Source organism: Cupressus sempervirens, chromosome 2, assembly GCF_028749045.1.
Source record: "Cupressus sempervirens isolate cs-2001-9-10 chromosome 2, ASM2874904v1, whole genome shotgun sequence".
Taxonomy (NCBI): Eukaryota; Viridiplantae; Streptophyta; class Pinopsida; order Cupressales; family Cupressaceae; genus Cupressus; species Cupressus sempervirens.
In genome coordinates this window covers 347,423,262-347,447,490 of record NC_143119.1, presented here as the reverse complement: position 1 = coordinate 347,447,490, position 24,229 = coordinate 347,423,262, and the positions used below count along the sequence as shown (strand labels likewise).

The 24,229-nt window shown below is 33.3% G+C and overlaps 1 protein-coding gene across 1 annotated transcript in view; it reads left to right on the top strand.

The window, feature by feature from the left end:
- AUG4 (HAUS augmin-like complex subunit) overlaps positions 1-2,586 on the top strand; it is a 62,144-nt gene extending 59,558 nt beyond the window's left edge. Inside the window, exons 10-13 of the mRNA XM_089813661.1 lie at positions 1,503-1,571; positions 1,656-1,707; positions 1,924-2,001; positions 2,098-2,586. Coding sequence (XP_089669787.1) covers positions 1,503-1,571; positions 1,656-1,707; positions 1,924-2,001; positions 2,098-2,175 — 277 coding nt within the window. The 3' untranslated portion in view covers positions 2,176-2,586. The remainder of the gene's footprint in view (positions 1-1,502; positions 1,572-1,655; positions 1,708-1,923; positions 2,002-2,097) is intronic.
- The last annotated feature ends 21,643 nt before the right edge of the window (positions 2,587-24,229 follow it).

The following is a 24,229-nucleotide window of genomic DNA, read 5'->3' as shown; positions in this document are numbered from 1 at the left end:
CCTATGGATTCTCTTTTCTCTTCTTCTCTCTCACTCTTCCTCTCTTCTACTCATACTAAGCAAATAGAAGGCTCTTTAGGGTTATAACAAAGAGGAAAGTCAACTTAGAAAGCAAATAAAACATGTGTTTTTTTTAAAAATTGAACTTTCTATCCTTGCTGCCGCGGCCGATTTCTGGCGATACCCGATGGCGATTCTGGCGATTTTTTCCATGAATCGCCGATTTTGGCGATTCAGGCGATTCATGCGAAAAAATCGCCACCAGCGATTTCCAATTCCAAAAAAATCGGGAGCCATGAATCTTATCGCGATTTCGGCGATTTCGGCGATTTCATGGCGATTTTTGGAACTATGAAATTTACAGGCAAGCCTTAAGAATCGTTTGGAGATCATTTTTTACATAAATAACAGAGGACATGCTGTTGACTTCTTCCATTTGTTTATATGGACTAGTTTTTGTTATTTAGCTATCCAGAATTTTTGTAGTTGCCACTTCACATTTATTATTCCAAAGGAAGAAATATTGTCTCGTTATGCTTGTTTGCACTTATTATATGCATGAGCAAACGAAATAGCCAACTTCTTGTTTCTATAAGCTAGTTTTTTTTTTGATAATCAACATTTCTGACATTGTCAGTTTCCATTTAATATTTCAAAAGGAAAATGTTCTCGCTAGTCTTGTTTACTTGTTTGCACTTGCGATGCACATGAGTAGCCAAAATAAGTGATTGTAGAACTATTTCTGTTTCAAGTGTTATGAGAAACATAAAATTGTATTGCATCTTCTTCTTTCTGGAAAACTAACCAAATTGTATTGCATATCGTTCTTTCTGGAAAACTAACCATTAGTTATTATGCTTCAGTCAAACGATGCTCTTTTCTGCACTGCTAGTCTGTAATTGTAAAGATCAGTATGTAATTTGTATGTTCTAACTTTTGGGTGTTCATATGGCTGAAGCATATGAAAGTAGACAATTTCAGTTTTTGAAGCATACAAAAGTGGATAGTTTCAGTTTTTTGTAGAATATCGTGGTCAGTACCCATTAGTTGGATTGTGATTGTATGAGTGGAGTTCAAGCATTAAAAACTTTAATTCAGATATTCATCATCATAAATTTGGTATTTGCTTAAATGATTGATACTTGGAATTGGAACTATTCAGTTTAATGATTGGTGTCATTTGGAATGATATCTAATTTCTATGCTTGAAACTTTGGATTTATTAGTCCGGAAGTGCATATATATTTCCTGGCATCTCTAATGGAACCTTTGTTATAGGAGTGGATCTATGTTTAGTAACATCTCTAATGGAATCTTTGTTATAGGGTATCTTATTGCAACTCATTTGTTGATGCAGTGTCATCTAAATCTTTATTGATTATTAGTTGTTTTGAGGCATGGATATTTGTAGAGCTTTGAGGGGACTTCCTGACTTTTCAATTGCTACTCATTTCAACTGAAGGAATTCTTATTTGTGATATGCATTTTAATGTCCAATGCAGGGTTCTAGAACATCTCCTATTGCGTGACACTTATACTCAAGAAGCAGTACCTGCACTTCATAAAATTAGGTATGGAGGGTGGTAGCAGATGTTGCAACTCTTAGCATTTTTTAATGTAAATTCTTTGAATTGTCTGGCAATGCTTGTTTGCAGGAATTATTTGCTTGAGGCAACTGAGGAGGCATCTGCTGCTTATAATAAAGCTGTGAGAATGAAATTCTTGACTATGCAATTATATATTTGCTTGAACTTTTAGCAGATTCTAATATTACTGTACATATTTTTAATTTAAATTTTAGATTGTGTTCTTAAATTGTTTTCTATCACCAGCTATCTATATAATATTCAGCTGGGAGACTCGGTAGTCAATAAAATAATTTTCCTCAATTATATATTAATATAAATGTATGGCCATTGCCAGGTGACACGGCTTCGTGAATATCAGGGAGTGGATCCTCATTTTGATGACATTGCAAGGCGGTACCACGATCTAGTAAAGGTATGTTTGAAAGTTTAGGCTTTCTGTAAGTTATGTTTGTTTAAGGGACTTCTTAAATATATTTGGGATTTTTACTCTTATGTGATGCTCCTGCAGAAGCTGGAGGGTATCCAGTGGACCATCCGTCAAGTGGAAATGGATTTAAATACTCCTGGTGACCACTCATCATTATAAATGATCGTAAAAGATGCTTTACTTGCTTGATTTTGGAAGTCAATATGGAAAATTTATTGTTTGCATTATTATTGTTTCACGATATGTGAAGATTTTTTCTGTTGGCAATAGACGAGCTATGGACTGTCAACTGCCTGAGCAGAAATGTGTCAACACTTGTTGATCTGATTGTGAAACGCATTGTATATTAGCATTCTGTTTCTGTTCAATCTTTCCCCCTAATGGTACAAGGTGCCATATTTTGAGAAAATTCCCAAGTTTGATTTCAGTACACCTTAGGGTGGGATGATAATCCAATTTTTTTTTGTGTTCAGATTTGTAGTAGCACCCATTGATAATGGTGATGCACAAACATGCCTTCTATTACAACTGTCTGAACAATATGAGTTGCAATGTTTTAACTCTAAACAAGTGTTGATTTTGAATCATTTTTTCCTAAGTTGCGGATACGGATGCGGAATTATATATATATATATATATATATATATATATATATATATATATATATATATATATATATATATATATATATCGTGCAAGGGGTTAAGCTTGGTTAAAGCCATGATTTCTCATTATGGAGACCTTGGTTCAAATCACAAGAGGGACATCTTTGTGGAATTCTAAGTTGCAGCTCTTGGTCTTCTATTGGTTGTATTTGTCTCATTGTAAAAGGTTCTAAGTTGTGACTCGGTCTTCCAATTGTTTCTAGAGTGGTTGCTCATAAGAAGCTTGTAATGGTTCCATGTTGTTACTCAAATGAGCACAAGGTTTGTAAAGGATCTCTCTTTATATATATATAATGTACAAAAATAAATCATTCCACAGTATGATACCTCACCATTGATAGTTCAACTTCAAACTTCACAAACACATATATAGATTGAAATAACTTTTAGTAAATTATTGAAGTTTAAGATTCCAATGCAATTTGAATTACAAAATCAAAACTTAGTTCACCATTCAATGTTGATCAATCAAGAGTCAAGAGTCAAGATTCACTAACGAGATTCATAATCATAAGGATTCTAAAAACCATCCACATTCTCATAATCTTTAACCGCTACATGTTCAAGATCATTTGAACAAAAAATGTTTCCATTTTTGCTATATTCACCATGTGCCATGTTGCTATCAACACATAATCTGTGATCGTAGTAAGATACATAAACATTGCATCAAAGTTTGCACATTTGAGGGCTACATCTCAAAGCTTGGTTGTCCATTCCTTATAATCCTCCTCCTTATGTGACAAAATATGCAAGTTGGTATGAATGTAAACAAAGTCCTCAACTTTCGTTGTGCCCAACTAGTTGTGCTTCACTAAATGGATATAGGAGTTTGTACTTCAATGCCGTTCAACAACAAAAAAATTTGCAATTTGGAAAGTGTTCATAAAATTAAACATACAAATGGAAAACAAATTAAGGAATGTTAAACACTAAATCGTAGAATTCAAGTAATAAACTAAAAACGAAAAATAAACTTACTTGTGAGAGGATCTTGATGCCAAGAGGTTGTCGATGCTTGTATGATTGACTATACATGTACCACTATGTGATAACTCCCATGCCATTTTGGTCCTTTATTGCATATGGAGTAAGTTTTGATCCCGAAGTAAAAAAGACAAATTCTAGACTCACCTTTTTGTACATTTCATCATCTTGGAAGAGTCTTGCAAATGTTTTGTAACACACATTAGCAACTTCTTCATCTGCATATGATGCAACTCTATTTAAGACGAAAAATAATTCTTGACTATAGTACCTTGGAGATAAGGCATATGCGAGGAGGTGTAATGGGGTAGCCATCTTCTTCCAATGATGATGAATGATTGCTTCCACTTTATTGCATAAGGCTTCACATTTTGTGGGGTAATTCTCATGTGTTTGTATGTACAATTTTACCTACTCTACCATGGTTTCCATGTCATCGTACATATCCTCCAAGTAAGGTGAATCTGTAGCAGCAAATCAGAGCATAGTTGTGAAAGCTTTGGTGAAATCCAATACAAATTGCAGATGAGCCACCATCATTCAAGAAAGCCTTGACCTTTTAGGTTATCTTTGAACTCAAAACCTTCCATATACTCCATTGGCTAGAAATAATCATTTGGGCCAATACCCCTTGCACCTTGACAAGTCTTTTCATAACAATAGTATAAGATGCAAATTGAGTCTCAACAACTTAAGCAAATAAAAAAAATGTCAATAAATATTAAGCAAAGTTATAAAGAATTTGATAATTGAACATGAACATAAAGCTTATTCAAAATAAATAAATAAATGAAATTAACTAACTACAATTTATCTTCAACAATTAACTTGGAGAATGATTTGAATATGGATTATGACATGTGGTGGTTCATCACAAATGTTTATATCTCCTTTCCCTCTTGGTATATTATCTTTAGCCAATTTATTTGAGTGCCAATTAGTTGCATGACCAAGATGGAGTATATAGTGCATTGTGCCCAAAAAATTTGTTCATGTTGACTCTCAACCATAACACCTACAACTCCACATATTTTGGCATTATCTATAACTACTTGGACCACATTCTCATTGTCCACTACCTCTATGGCTTCAATGCGAATTCTAGAAATTAATTATGAATCCTTAACCTCTCCTTCACAATCAATTGTTTATAAAAATTGCCCATTTGGGGGACATTCCAATTACATTAATCAATGGCTAATATCTTATATCTTTCCACCATAAAACTGAATAGATATATTGGAATTTTTTTGTGAAGTCTTAATTGGTTGGCGAGCTCTCTCTAGAAGGTTATTTTAAAAAAAGAAAAAAAGAAAAAAAAAAGAGTAGTATGCACCTTTTCATACCTAGGACTAGTGTAATCATCTAGTGCTTTATTGATGGTTGCTACCATTTCCTTCTAATAAGGTAAACTCACCAAGTTGGAAGGAAGATCATTGCCATAGAGGCAATGTGCAATGGTTTGATTAGAGAGCTCTCTTGATTCCATTTTAAATGCGAATTCCAATGAACTTTTGCGGGCAATAATTGCTACTTCGTCTTCCTCTCCTGACACATGTACTTGCAAGAATGAATGTTTGGAGGATACAATTGGATCAATGGGCAATTTTGTCTTGTTCTTTCCTTAAGGAGGTTTAATTTTTTTAATTTTTGATTTGTTAACCAAATAGTCAACAACTTTTGTTCTCTTATAAATCTTGGTAATTGTGCATCAGTCATCCCCTTTCCATCTTTGCTTCCTTTGCACATTCCTATTCCTTTACTAGTAGGGTCCATAAAATAAGCTTTGACTGAAAAATATGAGATATTGAATGGTTTACTATTTCCAAATGTATGACCCACCTAAAATTTGTGATAATCTTGTGGTATGTCTCCATAATGGAGATCCTACATCAATTTTGAAGTTATTGCTCCATTCACCTTGCCTTGCCATTGAACTTTGGCTATTGGTAGTGGGAATTCTTGCACAATACAATATTTGAATCTAACATGAAAATAAAAAATATTAAATTAGAAATGAACAATGAACAAGCATATGCATGCAAAAACATTAAAATAGATAGCTAAACTTGTTTCTTCAATTTTTTTTTTTTTAAAAGGGAAAAAAATTGTAAAAGTTATTCCAAAACTTAAAATCACCATCTAAAAAAAAAATTAGTAAAAGAATTCAAGAATGGGATCATATGCATATCTTAGATGCTTAGAAGTCATTTGCAGAAGCTATTTGACACCCTACAAATGTGCCTCTTCAAAAATAATGAACTTACTTTCAAAATACCAAAATGGAAGGCAATTAGAAGAAAGCCATCTACAAACAAAATAAGAAGAATGAATAATGAATGACCTCTTTTTGAGTTTCAGAGCAAAAAGGAGAAAAAAGATTTAAATATATCATTTCAGAGCGTTCAAAAATCAACTTTTAAGTGATTTTGGGTGTTGAAAATTGGCCTGGTCCATGAATGCCCTTGGAGGCCCCGTGGAGGTGCTCCGGAAGCACTTCTTGGGCCTGTAGATGCTCCAAGCACCTCCACGTGTATCCATAGGCTTGAATATCGCTTCCTAAGTACCTCCACAAGGCATCCAGGGAACATTGCACATGAAAACACATCATCACAACCATCCAAGCATATAAAAATGAAAGAGTTTCAGAGAAGGAAATTTATTTATTAGAGTTTAAATGATAAACTAAACTCTTCTCTATTTGCATTTCTATTTTTTAGTACTCTTTTATTGTTATAGGGTTTTTTTTAATCTCTCTCTCCCCCCGCTCTCTCTCTCTCTCTCTCTCTCACACACACACACACACACACACACACACACACACACACACACACACACACACACACACACACACACACACACATGTATATATATATGTATGTGTATGTATATACACATATGTATCTCACACACACACACACATTTGAGAATAGTCATGTGTATCTTTAGTTTCATTTAGTCAACAAGAGTTAAAAGAATACAAATCTCTTAGAAGATTGCAATGATTAGAAACTTCATTCCTTTACATAATTAGAAGTTTAGTTTCCTTTACACTAGTGTTTTATTATGTGGGTTGCAATTTTAAGAAAGGTTATACTAGTTGTGAGGTTCATTTAACAGAACCATTTACTTAATGGTTGTATTCGATCGTAGATTTCCAATATGGATTAGTTTAAAAAGTATAAGTTCTCTTATCAAAACAAGTAATTTTCCTACTCACAAGTCACAAGCATTGGGTGAGTTACTTGCCTAATATTGTTGTTGGGCTATTGGTGTGGAGTTGGTTTACTCATGTTAGGCTTGCAAGAAATTGAATGAGTCTCAAGCAGAAACCTTGGGTACTTTATTTTGGTTTGTACTAGTGCTTTTTAAATTTGTTTTTTAATTTTTAATTTTTAATTTTATGTGGGTGGTTGTTTTAATAGAGATTTTATTGTTTGCAAGGTCCATTCAACACAACCATTTATTGAGAAATAATTTTGATACATCATAGTTTAGATTTTTAGTATGGATTAGTGGAAACAACATAAGCCTTCTTTAAAAAATTGGCAAATACTTTACCTGCTTACAAGTCACAAGCATTGGGTGAGTTGTCTAATATTGATGTTGAGTTATGGGTGCGAAGCTGCTAGTTTACTCATGTTAGGCTTGCAAGAAACCAATCAAAAATTTTCTTACCTACACATGGACTTTTTTTGTGGCCAAGTCTTATATTTTGTCATATTTCTAGTAGTTTCCTATGATTTTGTGGTCTTGACTTCATTGTTTCAATTTTTTTTCTTGTAAATTGATTTGGCAATATTTGAAGTAGTCTTTGATTGACTATGGATTTATTGATTGGGTTCATAAGATATACAACTCTTTTTTTTGTTTATAAATATATGATAGTTTATGCTTATTTGTTGATTTTGTTTTCATCAAGCACTTTTAGGGTTCAAATTTACAATTTTCTTTCATTTACATGCTATTATAATAGTGGCAAGGTCACAATCTCACTTGGGAGGCATTATACTTAGGACCAAATTTAAGTATCGTAAGAGAACATTAATCATCTAATATATCATTTTGTATGAATCCATGGTCAAGATATGTAGCTGTGTAGTTTAGTGAAACCATAGGTTATATTGGAGATGCTTGTCCTTGGTATGCACTAGGAGAAATTAGAAATGGATAAGTAACTAACGCGATCTTAAGTATGGATTATTCCCCTAACTTAGAGGTAGAGGTAGCATGCTTTTGTCTTGCCCAATTGATATAAGGCCCATCCACTAGAAATATTTCCAAGAAAGCATAATCACTCTTAACAGGAGTTCTTTGTTGCTAGTAAATGCTCATGGTGTAGACCTTTGGATTGTGTGAAGAGACACTTTAAGGTGAGATTTTTTTTTTTTTTTTTTTTTTTGCATTGTAGCACCTTAATATCCCATGTTAAATGAGCATATATTCATTGTAATTGGACAATGATTCAATGTTTACTAGAACATGGTTTAACATCCATAGTCTATATTAGAGTTAGTAGTTGATGATATCATGAAAAACATTGAGGTCACGGTAGAATAAAAAGAGAATTTGGCATAGAAAAGAGTTACATTATATTGTTTGCATTGTACTATCATGCATGCTTGTTTTTGCTTGATGTATATAAATCATAAAAAACATGAATGAGTTGAAAACCAAGTCAAGTATGGGAAAAATATTAATGAGATACTGGACGTTGCACACATTGCATAATATTGTTATCTTGTATTATTTTATTCTATTATGTAATGTTGTACCTAGGAGCACCTAGATGGATGCGCAACATGGAGATATTCCCATGAAATATCCTTGATGAGCTGTATTGTAACATTGCAATCATATTTGATGTAATTATTTTTAATATTGGCAAAAATAATTAAATGTCGAATATTAAATTTGGGTTAGTAAAGGTTTGGTAGGACATGATGTTAACACATGGTTTATATAATACCACTTAGTAATTTTGTGGGAGCTTGCTACTATATAAACAACTACAAGAGTAGTTGTTATATGAGAATGATAAAAAATAAAATAAAGGAAAAAAGGAAAGAAGATAAAGTTGAGCAAGACAAGGCTTGATAGGTTAGCTGAGAGAACATTTGTGAAAGTTGGAAGCATGTCATGAGATGTGTGGATTCATGCTTGTTCATATGGATTGCTTAGTTGTGTCTACGACTTTGAATAATTTCATATTTGTATTGCAATAAGTTTTTTGCTGAATAATACATGGCCATGTATTCTTTTGAAGGATAGGTTTTTCCCTCAATAAAGGTTTCCCAAGGTTTATCTTGTGTCATATTTTAATGGGCATGTTGTCTATCTCTTGCATGTGAATTCTAAATAATTTCAAGTGCTTATTTATTTCAGATCTATTATGGTTTTTGTGGAAACTATAATATTTTTTGGTTGCAAGTTTCCTTACAAGTGGTATCAAAGCTATGGTTTTGTTGTTATAATCTTAGATTGAATCCATGGGAATGCATGAAAGAATGAAAAAAAGAGCAATATATATAAGTTTTGTAGGTTGTTTATTGCATATTTGGGGGTTTCATATTTGCTATTATGATGGGATGTTGGCATATTTTGGGCATGCAAAATTATTGGTCAAAATAAATTTTTAGATTCTTCATTTAAATGAGGGTTTTAGGGGAGAACTTAAAAAATGACCTAGGCAAAAATAGACCTCACCATTGGATCCAGGTTGACTTTTTCATAAATTGTTATACATAATATGTTCTAGTTTCACTAAGTTGATAGAAAATGCAAAAGGTTTTTAGTTTTAGACCATGATGGCTGTCAAATCTAATTCTGAATGAATTTTTGTCACACTCCCCTAAAAAAATTGCTTTGAAAGTGGTAAAAAGGTTATATTGGTAAAATGGCCATAACTTTCTCTCAGGCTATCAGATTTAAGACTTCTTATAGTTGTTGGAAAGATGATTCAGAGCACTACAACTTTATATAGGTGTGATTCTCTAATTTTGACATTATGTCAGATTTTAAGAGTCCAAAATTTAGGTGTTATTTATTTTAAGCACAAATTTGGGCATAACTTGGACATACAGAGTCAGATTTTGGACTTTGAGTAGTCAACGAAAAGCTCTTGGAGATCCCTACAAATTGGTTCAAATTTGGTGTGGGTTTGACATGATTTATTTGGTGATATATTGATATGAACAGATTATGATATATATTGAATATAGTAACATTGTGAGTTTACGACATTGTATATTTTGGAGATTTGGAGTTTAATGTCATAGCATACTCAGCTTGTATTTCAAATTGGTCTCATGATGCTATGTTTATGAATATTTGGTTTGAATATGTATGATAACTTGTCGAGTCTATAAGTTGTGCAGTGTTGTAAGCGGTTTATACTTACAGATTGCATTTATAGCTTGGATATGGGTTGTCTTTGCCAATTGATCTTTCATTATTGGTACATATTGTAATTGGTGGCTTAGATTTGGGTTTTCTATGCTCTTTGTCACATGATTTGTTGATTTATCTTCATGTATAAGGGTTGGTATGTTGTTACCAGGTACAATCACGGGGTAGGATTATGGTTGATTATTTTATATTGACATATTGAACATTTTGAGAGTTAGGTGCTTAGTTTATAGATGTGATCATTGAGCCATGGATTTTGACATCTTATGATTGGATATACAGGTAATTAATTGGTTTTTTTTGGTTTGAATTTTTAATTTGGTTATGGTGGTATATATCTTGTTGGTTGAGGATCATGGTATTTTGATTTCTTTTGAGGAGCTCATGATGTGCACTTTGATGGTTTAAGCCTTAGTTGATTCTCATGGTTAGATGATGGTTTTTCATCACGATATCATGGATAGCTTGACACACAACTTAGTGGGAGATTGTGATAGTGATGATGATTGTATCTTCTTGGTTTGGAGATCTTGGTTTCACTTGGTACTAACACTTTTATTGTGTGTGTAGACCTAGAGGATCTTCATGTAGGAGATGGATGTTATGATGTAGTGTGTGATTCTATACCACAATTGAGTGAGATTTATTTGTATTGATATATTTATTTAGTGTTTGTAGATGTTGGAGGGTTTTTTAGATCCTATTTCTACATAAGCATCTTTGATATTTGAATGATGCACTTGTTGGTGGTGGTTATTGTTGACACAAAATTCTGCACGCTTTCTTGAGGTATGACCCTCAAGTGACCTCATGTAACATGTAAACAACCTCTAAGTGTGGGACTTGTACTTTGAAGTTGTATCTTTGGAGAAGGTTGGCTTCCTTACAATTAGGATGCACCTAAACTAACACTTTTGAGGAAAAGGGAGAAGGATTGCATGAAATTAAAATACTGAAAGGGAAAGGTGATGCCAGACTGAAATTGATTACTATGTCTGCCTATGAGTGCACTATACATCAATAAAATACCCAAATACACAACTCTCAACTCTAGTTTTATTTTCTAAAGACTCATATGTATATCAAAACTAATGAGATGCTACAAGGAAGATGTTATCACTTATATAACATCCATAAGAAAAACATATACAACACATTAACTGCAAAAAATAAAAAAGAAACATTTAGCATAAGCTAAATAATATGCACAGATACAAAAATCCTGAGAATAGGTAAAACATATAGAGTTATATTAATGAAAGGAAAATGGAATCATATGTGCAGAACATAAGTCTAATGCAAAAATAAAACAAAGAAGAACTTAGAAAATATGTACACAGCTTCCTTTTAAAGAGATCAAACATAACTCAGATTATAACAGTTGAGTTTGAACTCCAACCAATTGGAGTTAAGATTATAGAGTGCAAATCAAGACAAAATTAGAAAAAATCTATTATTTCACACAAATATTCTCATTAAGTGATAGAAAATGGGCCAATAAATACTTCCCCAACTAAGAATATCATACCCATATCCTTTGCAAGTGGAAACAAAGGAAGGACAACTAGTGTGAAAAAATCCTAAAAATAAGTTCGACAATAAATATTGAGAATTCGGGTCGCATCACAGTTACCAAATTTTTTTACGCAAGCATGAAAATACATAGTGTTTTCATCCTCTGCACCATCACAACATATATTTCCTTCTTGCGTAAAAGATATGCGATGTCATAAAGAGCATGAAAACACACCACAGTACAAGATCACAACACGAAAACATCCATCATCACAAAGATAAGCGATGATGCACAAACATAGAAATATACTACGACACAAGAAAAAAAAAAATCCTCCTTCCTCTCACAAGCTGGATCATGCGAAAAAAATGAAAAGACACTGCAACACAAGATCACCATATGAAAGCATCCTGCAATGCACAACACATGTCGTCACATAACGCAAGATCGTGAGATTGAATGAGCAAAAAATTGTTCCTTCAATAGGCCAACTCATTAGATGAAGTTCCTTCAACATCCAAAAATGCACAAAACTTTTAGATTGTCCTACAATCCTACGTGGGCACGAAAATGCACCACAATTTTGACCTACGAATGTCAAATGAGAACAAAAGATTCATTCACAAAGAAAATCATTCGATGTCTCAAAATGCATAATGTTTTCATGCACTCGAGAATGCCTGAAAATACACAATTTTTTCTTGGCCAAAAACTACAGAACTTGTCCCATGAAAGATGTCTCTAATCAATTATTTGTAATGGGATAAATGGTGACAAAAATGTCAACAATTACCTTCATGGTGTTTGGAGATGGTTCTTAATTGTATGTGGAGAGAGTTGCATTTTGAGTTGACATGGATTGATCGGTTACAATTTCTCATGGATACTTAAACACAATGGTGATGCTAATTTCTCTTGGATTTGAGATACATTTGTTGGGACGATTGATGGTTTCAACACGAAGTCTGAGGGACATTAACCCAATATGACTTGAGAGTTAGATTAGTCTTGGTTGGAGACTTGGATATATTGATGATCATTCTCATTCCCCACTTGGTTTCTTGGTGTACTTGACAATTTAGTACTTAAGAGGTATAGCCCATTATTTCTCTCAAGTGTATTATGTTTATGCTTATCTTTCATTGATATGGATCTTGAGCTATGATACATGAGTTATTTTTGGAGGGTTCATTTGAGAGATGATTTAGCATCGGTTATCTCCTTTTGCATATGTTTTTGTTATGTTGGTTGAGTTTGGGAGATGGTTTTATATTAGGAATATTCCTTGGATTATGAATGCTGTTCCTTGGTTTAGAACTTATTTATGAGTTTGATCTTCATGGGAGAGGCCCACATCCATGATTAGTTATATGGTCTGGTTTGGATGTTCTTATGGCTTCTTGGTTGGGGGTTTATGGAGGAGATTTTACTTGGCATAATTTACTTCTGTAAGTGTGTGCAAAATGACATGATATAGGTTATGATTTGCATGGTTTCTCTTTGGGCTTGCTTATCTTCCTGGATGTTCAGTTTTACCTACATTGGTTTTGAGATTGGTTAGAGATTGTGCTAGTTTTTGTTTATATATGTCATGTGAGAGATGACATGGTTATTCTTTTATCTCTTTCCTTTTCTAGTTGTGGAGAACTTGGGAGATTATTGGAGACTTGTTATGAGAGTTGTTCTTGCAGGTTATTAGTTTATATGTTGAAAATGATAGTAGGATTTCTGATAGAGTGAAGGATTATGTAGGATTTTTACACTAAATAATATGATATGTATAACTAAATATAAGTATGATATAACAATGGCTAAATTAGATCAAATCATGATATAAAATGTTTGTGATATGATAATAGAGTAGGGTAACAATGAAGACCAAAAACTACAACTAAGAAGTGTTATTTAATTGCTATTGAAGATAATATAATGCCATTTATCAACCATTTTCTCTCCAACAATAATTACAGTGTATAAATATATAATCGAGAGACATGTCCATGTAGGGATGTGACTCTACGTGGTATAAGTACCATGAAAGGGTCTATTGGAAACTACAATTGGAGCAATTGTTATGTTGTCATTGATGTCAAACCTTCTGGTAAGATAGAGTGCAAAACCTACTCGAGAGATATTTACTAAAAATATTGAGTGCCATATCATTTAATTGATGAAGAGGATTTGAAAAGAAGAGATCATGAGATGACTTAGTGAAAGGTTGAGTTGAGATGTGTTAAGTATCATGAAAATACAATGGGCACTTGATAAGTTAGTCCTTGACAAGATAATGTGTTGTTCAATTAATACTTGAAATGAAGAAGATAATTAGGTAAAGCTAACAATTAAATAAGTCAAAAGGATAATCTTGACCGCATATCAATGTTTCATGCTCAATGAAGAAGCTAAAGTAGAAGATTAAGGAACTTAAGTAGAAGTCAAGAAAAATAGTTCAAGTTGAGATATAGTTATTGCCAAGCAAATTTATGAAGGAATGTAGTAATGATTGAGTGTCATAATGGCTAAGAAAGCATGTTGATACTGAGTGAGAAAGTATAGTGATTTCTGATCTATATTTTGATGAATGAGTTGAAGAAAATAGTGATTGTCGAGTGACAAAAAAAATTATAGTTTTAGAAAGATTTGAATCTGAGGCTAAACTAGTTAGAATTTTGAATTAATCAAAGAGTGTGGATGATAAAGATTGATGAGCTGGCATATTTAGTGCAAGAGGAGAGTTTTTTAAGCAACCAAAGGCAAGGTTTTGATCATAAGTTTCTAGAAGAAGAAGGAGAACAAAAGGATGGAAGGATTCGATGAAACTAACCTAATCCTAAGATCAACAATGATGTTTAAGAGGCAAAATATCAAATTACCTATTTAAAGAGACACAAAGAATGAATTTGAAGGTTGGTTTTGTGGTTGATTGGTGATATTAAGGAGAAGCTATGAAGAGGAGAACAACATAGGTAACATATGAAGAGTTTGTGAAGAAGTAATTTCTTGAGGAGATGTCAAGCATATCAGTGATGGAGATGTTAATGGAGGCTAGACAATGAACCAGTAGATGAGCGAATGGAGATCTAAATTTGCAAAGTGAGTTGTACGTTACATATCAAACCTATTGTTAAATTCTATCCATTGCATCAATCCAAAATCCTTTAATCAAGGTTGACCTAATAGTCATTTTGTAAATCCTTTAATCAAGGTGACATTCTAATGGAATGTTCTAAAGTCCCCTAACAAAGAAAATCCTAATAGGGTGATTAAATATTTTATAGGGTCACATTTAATAGTGTGTTGTATAACCTTTAAAAAGGTTGACTCTAAACATAGCTTACTTCAATAGAGTGAACAATTGGTATCGTGTTACTTGGTGTTTTTTTTTCCAAATTGAGTTTCCATGCATGTTAAAATTTTGGTGTCAAAGTTCTATTTTGATGTGTGGATGTTATTGTTTTGCATGCTATATTTTACAATATTTTATTTATATGTAGTCAACACATAAAGACATAGAGTTAAGATATTGCATGAAATGTTAAATTGTTGATGATATGCTATAGAGACTAAGTTGATATTTGAGATTGGTTAAGTTGTTTGAAATGATTAAAAGTTGAATTAGTATATTTGGACCTGAGGATAACTGACTCACTCCCCGTCCCTCTCAGTTATTCTAAATCATTATAAAAATTGGTACCAGAGCCTTAGTGCTTGTCAGGAAAGTTTGAAGGGACTCAAGAAAAAGATCAAGATATACAAGAGAGAGTTACCTATGTTGAACAAGGAGAAATTTCCAGTATGAAAAATGTTGATGAAATTGCACTTATATGTTATTGGAGATTCCACATCTTACTACTTGAACAATGAATAAATTGAGGTGCCTAGACCTATGAATATTGAATAAATGAAAGAGAAGTAGAAACACAACCAAATGATGATTGAACTTTCAATAGATCTTAGTTATGTAGAATTTGATGATGTAAAGGAATGCACCACTACTAAAAATGTGGGACAAATTGTAAAAAAAACATGGAAGAGACAAGAATGTGTTGAAAGCTAAGGAAGACAACTTGAGAGGAAAATTTTATGACATGAGAATAAAAGAAGTTGAGAATGTTGTATAGTATTTTAGCTAAATCAAAGAAGTGGTAAATGCTATCAAAGTAGTTAAAGGTGTCATATCTAATGAGACTGTAATAAGTAGTGTATTGAGGACTTTGCTTCCTATCTATGCAATCAGAGTACCTACAATTCAAGAACTAAGATGTACAACTGATAATGATCTAACCTTGAATAGTTTGATTAGTGGACTTACTACATTTGGATTATCAAATTTTGATAAATACTCCCCTACTAATGATGAATCTGCATTCAAAGCATGACTAACTCTTGTTGGATTTAAGGAAAAGGAGAAGAGAAAGTATGTAGAAAGTGTCAGTGGATTTGATGATGACTTTGATGAACTTGAAGCATTGTTGGAAAGAAGACTTATTAGAGGAAAAGGAAAATACAAAAGTAAAATTCCTATTATCTATTTTACATGTAACAAAGTTAGACATATTTTTGCTAGATGCCTTGATAGAGATGTCAAAGAGGAAAGGAAAGATTTCAATTACAAAGGAAGAAGAGATGAGGACAAAGGTAAGAAATCTTGCTATATTGTTGAAGAGGATGGTTCTAATACTAATTCTAATGATCATGATGAAGAAATTATTTATGTTGCAATGAAAGATGATTCCAATGAAGATGGGAAAGTTGTATTGATCTCACATGTGAGTAAGAATGATAGATGGATAATTGATTCTAGTTGCTCACATCATATGACTGATGAAACAAGTAAGTTTTATAAGCTTGAACATTATAATGGAAGTAGTGTTAAGCTCGATAATGATGCACAATGTTATGTGAAGGGTAAATGATTAATTAAATTGAATAAAAAGATGAAATGTGATAATGTATATTACATTGATGGTTTGAAATATAACTTGTTGAGTGTGGCAAAGCTAATAAGATCAGGATACAGAGTTGATTTCCATAACAAAAAGGAAAAAATCTATGTTGTTATTGGTAAACTAGATGGAAGTGGAGAGACAACAAGAGGTGACTTATTCTCTCTAGACCTATCTAAAGATACTTGTCTAGTTGTACAATGTGAAGATCTTTGGTTATGGCATAAGAAGCTATGTCAAGTGAACTTTGATGACTTGCTAAGCATTAGTAAAATGAAAAGATTTAAGAGGGTTACCAAGACTAAGAAAACCTGATAAAGTAACATGTCAACAATGTTAAATGGGTAAAATGACAACGTCTATTTTCAAGAGGAAGAACTATTTAATGATGATCTTTTGGAGTTGGTTCATACTAACTTATGTGGTCCTATTGGAATAAAAAGCTATTATGGTGATAAATACTTTGTCCTATTTTTTGATGATTTTTCTAGAATGATGATTGTGATGTATCTTAAAGAACAAAATGATTCATTTCAAATGTTTAGGTGGTACCTAGCTAAAGTTAAGAAAGAAATATGTAAGAGCCTAAAATGTTTGAGATCAAACAAAGGTGGTGAATTCATTTCAGATGAGTTCAACATATTTTGCAATGAAAAAGGAATCAAGAGGCAAATGAGTCCACCAAGGACACCACCACAGAATGGTATAGTTGAGAGAAGGAATAGATCAATTATGGATTGCATAAGAACACTAATGATGGAGATAGATGTTTCATAGAAGTATTGTAGAGAGATAGTTAGCACTACACTCTACACTCTAAACTAAGTTCAAGTGAAGAAACGAAAAACCAAAACACCTTTTGAACTCTAGTATGGATATGTACCAAATGTGAATTATTTTAATTTTTTTGAAAGCAAGTGTTGCATACTGAAAGATGCAAGAAAAGGTAAAGTTGATGCTAAAAGTGATTTAGGCATATTCCTAGGTCATTCCACTAAAAACAAAGCTTATAAGTGTTTTAATTCTAACACTAACAAATTGTGAAAAGTGAAAATGTTAGAGTTGATGAATTTGCAAAGAAAAATGAAGAAAAATTCAAGAAAGAACCTCAAGATTATAGAAAGTTTGTCTATATATATGAAGGTAAACCTAGCACCTTACCTAGACTAGAAAAGGTGGCCGCCGAGCATCAGTAGCCAGACACTAATGAGGCTCTACAAAAAAGTTTTTCCAAGCATCAATAGTCTATCGATCATTAGTCTATAGGAGCCAACTCACAGATAGTAACTGCTAACTAGCAAACAAAGGAAGCCAAGTTACAACCAAAGATAATTGAAGAAGTTGAACATGTGGAATTTAGTAAACAATAGTAATAACCCATATATGAACCTACATTGGAAAAGTATGTAAGGAGACATAATGCACCAGATCAAATTATTGGAGATAAAGATTCATGAGTCATGACAAGAAGAAGACTGAAGAATGATACATGCTTATTATGTGAATTTCAGCCTAAATCGGTCAAAGATGCTTTGGGAATGAAGATTGGATCAAGGCAATGAATGAAGAAATTAAGAAAATTGAGAAGAACAAGACATAGACATTGGTGCCCAAACCAAAAGATAATAATGTGGTTGGAACTAAGTGGGTGTTTAGAAACAAGCTGAATAAGAAAGATGAACTCACAAGGAATAAGGCAAGACCGGTTTGTAAGGGATATGCATTAGAAGAAGGGGTGGACTATGGTGAAATTTTTTACCTAGTTGTAAGGTTGGAAGGAGTGAGGAATTTTCTTTCATATCCTTCTTACAAAGGATTCAAAGTGTACCAAATGGATGTAAAATCAGAATTTTTAAATGAAATTTTGGAGGAAGAAATCCACATTGTACAACCTAAAGGAATTGTTGATCCAAATAAACGAAATGTGACATGTAAGTTACAAAAAGCTTTATATGGTTTGGAACAAGACCCTAGAGAATGGTATGAAAGGTTGCACAATCACTTGGTGAAAATTCATTTTGTAAGAACTAATGACAATAACAATTCTTATCCGACTATTCACCTGGTCTTTTTGAGGTTGCACCTTTTTGATTTGTTTCTCTTGGTTTCTAAGGCATGTTGTCTGGTATTTTGACATGGTTCTGGATTAATTGTCTTCTTTTTTAACCATGGGGTTTCAAGTTCCTATTTAAAACCTATTTAGGTTGTAATAGAGCACTGTGTTATTTGTAAGGCCACCCGGTTGCCTTGTTTTTTTGGGTGACTTGTTTCATCTAAGGTTTGTTGTTATTATGTTTGGGCTTCATTGAAAATTATATGATTTGTAAAGGGTTTTAGGTACCCTTCAAAACCTATCTTCCTTAATCAAAAACATATCAAAGAATCCTATGATGCATACAAAGACTAAGCATATGGAGATCAAGTATCATTACTTGAGAGAGATGGTACAAGACAAAGAACTCAGATTAGAATATGTGAACAAAAAGGAATAGTTAGATGACATATTAAGACACTAAGTAAGGATGCTTATGATTATCTAAGAGGTAAGTTAGGGGCCATTGTATCAAATGTTTGAATCAAAATATCTTAAAATTTGATTTAGGAGGTCACACTTTAGGAGTAAACTAAGTGAGTGAGAAAAGGAAGACATTGAACTATGAGTAGAAGCTACAAGGATTTGATGCTGAGTTGAAATTGATGTATTCGTATGAGAAATGACATGATGTTATGTCTTTGGCATTGTTGTCAAAGATGGAGAGTATTATTGAGTTACCATACAATATTGATTAGTTTAAGAGATGAGAATACATGAAAAAGAGGGAGAAGTGTACAAGTGAGTTACCATACACGGATAGATACAAAGAGGGAGAACTTTACTGCATGGAAGTTATCATTCATATATCACTTAGCAAAAAAATTTAGAAAGAAGTTATAATTGTTGTCAAGAGGGAGACACATGTTTCTACAAAGAAGAATTTGCATTGAATTGATAGAGGGAGCATCCTGAGACCTCATGGATTAGAATAAGAATGAAACCAAAAAAGAGAGAACACAAACATAGAGGGAGCTAATAGTACAATATTGGATCTTTTTGGATTGCATGGTAACTAGTATAATAAGTGAAGTATGTGAGGTGTTTCCATCAATGCCAAAGAGGGAGATTGTTGGAAACTACAACTAGAGCAATTGTTATGTTGTCATTGATGTCAAACCTAGTAAGAAAAAGTGTCAAACCTACTAGAGAGGCATTTACTAATAGTGTAGAGTGCCATATCATTTTATTGATGAAGATGACTTGAAAAGAAGAGATCATGAGATCACCTAGTGAAAGGTTGAGTTAAGATGTGTTGAGTATAATGAAAATAAAATGGGTTCTTCATAAGTTAGTTCTTGACAAGATAATGTATTGTTCAATCAATACATGAAGTGAAGAAGACAATTGGATAAAGCTAAGAGTTAAACAAGTCAAAAGGATAAGCTTGATTGAGTATCACTGTTGTATAGTCAATGAAGAAGTTGAAGTAGAAGATTAAGGAACTTAAGTAAAAGTTGAGTGAAATAGTTCAAGCCAAGTGTTAGTTATTGCCGAGAAAATATATGAAGGAATGTAGTAATGAATGAGTGTGGTAAAGGCCAAGTGAGCCTATTGATGCTGAGTGAGAAAGTATAGTAATTATCGAGTTACATAGTGACAACCAAGCTGAACAACTCAATGATTGCTGAGTGACAACAAAAGTTATAGTTTGAGAAAGATTTGAATATGAGGCTGACATAATTAGAATTTAGAATTAGTCAAAGAACATGGATGATAAGGATTGATGAGTTGAAATATTTAATGCATAAGGAGAGTTTGTTAAGTGATCAAAAGAAATGATTTGAACAAAAGTTTTTAGAAGAGGAGAATAAAAGGATGGAAGGATTCAATGAATCTAAACTAATCCTAAGATTAATGATGATTTTTAAGCCGAAAAAGATAAAAAATACGTATTGAAGGAGGTATAAGGAATGGATTTGAAGGTTGGTTTTGGTTGATTGGCGATATTGAGGAGAAGATATGAAGAGGAGAACAACAAAGGTGAAGTGTGAAGAGTTTGTGAAGAAGTGATTTCTTGAGGAGATGCCAAGAAAGTCAGTGATGAAGATGTTAATGGAGGCCAATGAATGAACCGATAGATGAATAAATGGAGACATGAATTTGAAAAGTGAGTTGTACTTTACAGATCAAACCTACTATTACATTCTAACCATTGTATCAATCCAAAATCTTTTAATCAAGGTTGACTTAACAATCATTTTATATATCCTTTAATCAAGATGACATTCTAATAGAATGTTTTAAAGTCCTCTAATAAGGAAAATCTAGGGTGTGGTGCCTCTCCCATTTGATTTCTATAAGTCATCTTGACAGATGCAACCTTGTTGATCTTTTGTTGTGATGGATCATGATTGTAACCATGAGTGGTCTACATCGTAAATGTGATTTGATATATGTTTCTATATCAGCTGCTTTGATTATGCTTTGACTATTTATGAGATTATGATGTGATTTATGGTTTACTGAGGTTTGTGCCAGTGGTTACTAGGATCAATTTGGTATCATGAGGTTGTTCCGTGATTACCTTGATATGTGTGTAGAGATTGCACTGTGTTCTCTTACCATGCTACACGAGACTAGATTCTTGTAGCAGCGTTTAGTCATGTTTATGACTATGTTCGCTTATGTGTTTTAAGTGCCTTTTTTTTTGTTCCTTAATCAATCTTTATTAATGCTCAAATTTTTAGAAATGGTTTTTCCATGTTGGATTATTTCGTTATGTGTTGTAGACATTTATCTTGTTATATTTTGATCTAAAAGATATTTGTTACTTATGTTATGTTTTACATTTGAGAGGGCCTGAGGGTTAAATGTTATAGTTGGATTTTAGTATCATAGATTTTAGACTACTATGTTGTTCATTTGATCATTTTGCATGATGATGCCATTTTGAGATGATAGTGTGTTTTATGATGATATCTAATTACTTGGTATTTGGACATATCACTGAGTATGTTATGTGATAGATTTAATGCTATGGTTATTTACTTCATTCCTATATTGTTATGCTTTATGCGAACATGAGTGATGTAAATAGATTGTTTTAATATAATTAAATAAATGGTTAACTTAGGTGATTTAATGCATTTATTGCTTTGGCTATGCTATTATATGTAATTGCACTTGATCGTGTTTGTTAGTGTGCATGATTTATATTCTTGGCAGTGGCACATGGAGTTAACGATTCAACCATTCATATTTTACCAATGTTGTCATTGTATGGTCAACGTATCTTTATTTTTTAATTGTTTAAATTAAACCTTTCAGTGATTATTAAATCCAAACTCATTTGCATTATGTGATTAGACCAATGAGTGTGTCTGTGCATTTAGAGTTTCGCATTGTCGCGAAAGTTGTTAAGGAGATTTATGTGTTTTTGGGTTTTTGAGCTTTTTAATTGATTTATTTTAATTTTTGGCAGCTTTTCCATAGATAAATTCCTATTTCTAGGAATCGCCTATTTTCGTTTGGTTCGATTTGGAGTTTAACTAGATTGGCTAGTTATTTGCCCTAATCTATTATTCACTTGAAAAGTGAATAAATATCCAAAAAAGAATTTAATTCCTCACTTCTCACTTTCAAATTAGAAAGTTGGAGAGTAGAACCCAAAAATCCTCTTCATGAGGATTTATTGTTTTGTTTGTTGTGGGAGCTATGGGCGTGGGATCGTCATGAGGTTGAGCTCATTGGATCCAGCTCGGATAAACCTTGGATTGCCGTGATTTTCAACTACTTCTGCAGGCTATTTATTTTATGGTTCGAATTCTCGTTTTGCCCTTTTGGTTGTGAGGTAGGGCTTTCCTGTTTTATGGTTTAGGGTCCATTTCTACTTTTGGTTTTGGTAGCTATTTGTTTGGAGGCTAAGAACTAGTGTTCCCCTCCATTTCTGTATGCTAGTTCTACCCAGTTGGGTGGGTATGAACATTTCCCTATTTTTTCAGGATGAGGGTTTGGGGTTTTATGCCGTGATGCTGGCTGTTTTTGCATACGGTGTCTGAACTTGATTATTTTTGGATTTTTGGGGTTTTTGTACCCAAAAGTCAAATGGGTTTTAATTTTGAGGTTTTTCCAAAATTTGGGGTTTTTACCTCATTTTGTATGCCGCCCTATTTTCTCAAGTTTTGGCACAAGGTGGGTTGTGGACCTGTATGATTTGTTTGGATATCAATTAGCCCACTATTGCACTTTTATGTTGCATTGGGATGGATGTCACACCTGTACTCTCGACTTTATGTTTGGTTGAGTGATTTTTATACCTAGTGTTATTGTTTCTTTTAGACCTTTGCTTTCGTTTCATGAACGCTAAGATTCGTGTAGAATCCATACTCTCGGATTGAGGCCAGTTGAGTGAGTTCATGATTTTTGGTCATGTTGCATCATTGGGATTTGTGTAGAATCCATACTCCTATATTGAGGCCAGTTGAGTGATTTCATGATGTGTGGGTTTTTTTGTCTTTGGGATTTGTGGAGAATCCTTCCTCCTGAGATTCTTTTGGTTGGGTGTTATATTTTGCATTGTGTTTTCATCTTGTCCTTGTGTTTTGATCTTCGTGATGGTGGTGTTCCACACACAAGTAAATGCGTGCACATTTTTTGGGTGACTTGCGAGGCCCGATCTTCCATAGTACTTTCAAAAGTTATGATCATTGGGGTTGGGATGGGAGTATGCATGCCCACGAGCACTTGTCGTAGGATGAGCATGGGTAAGGTAGGGTAGCATATGGAGGTGGCTTCTATCTCACAACCCGACAATCATGGCACCATGGGTTGGAAGAGGGAGCTTTATATAAGTGATAACTAAATAAAATGTGTGAATGGTAATAAAATTTAAGATAATAAAATGTGTAGCACTCGATTAAGTTTGAGGACACAATGTTGGAACACCCATTTAAGTTTGAGGACAGACGATTTGAGCTTGGTCTTTTTGATGCCAAGCAACTCTCCATGATGTCAACCCCTACTTAGTAGCCTATTGAGTGTTTGACCAGGACCTATACTCCTTGCATTGTCTTAGGTTCTTGGTTACAACCATCATACTGTTTGGCATGAGTGTTAGCCATGGATGTTGTTTTTTGTGTTTGTGGTTGGATCTTTATCTTTATTAGCACGACGGGTGTGGACCTATGGGTGCCACGTGGTTGGGAGGCATAGCTACCTTCACCACTACTAGGAACTAGTGTACAAAGATGATCTTGTCCTAGTGCGACCGTTGTTGGATGTTTTCACTTGATGCTTTGGGTTCTGGAGTATGATTTCTTGTGATTTATGCTTTCATTGGAATGCTTGGATATCATATTTTGATGATGTTATTTTATTTGATGCATTCCCATATTATGATGTTTAGCATATGCCTATATGATGTGAATTGCTGCATTTGATTATCTATTGCTTATTGGTTTAGCATGTTAGATTTCCTTATTATGATGTTCAACATGTAATAGGTGATGTTATTTACTTGTAGGATTATGTAATGCTTTACTACTAGCATGTTAGATTTTCTTATGCTTATGTTGGTAGCATGTTTAGTAGTGATGTCCCTATTACGACAGTATGACAATTTGATCGGTGGCTTGGGATGTTACGCGTGGGGGATGGC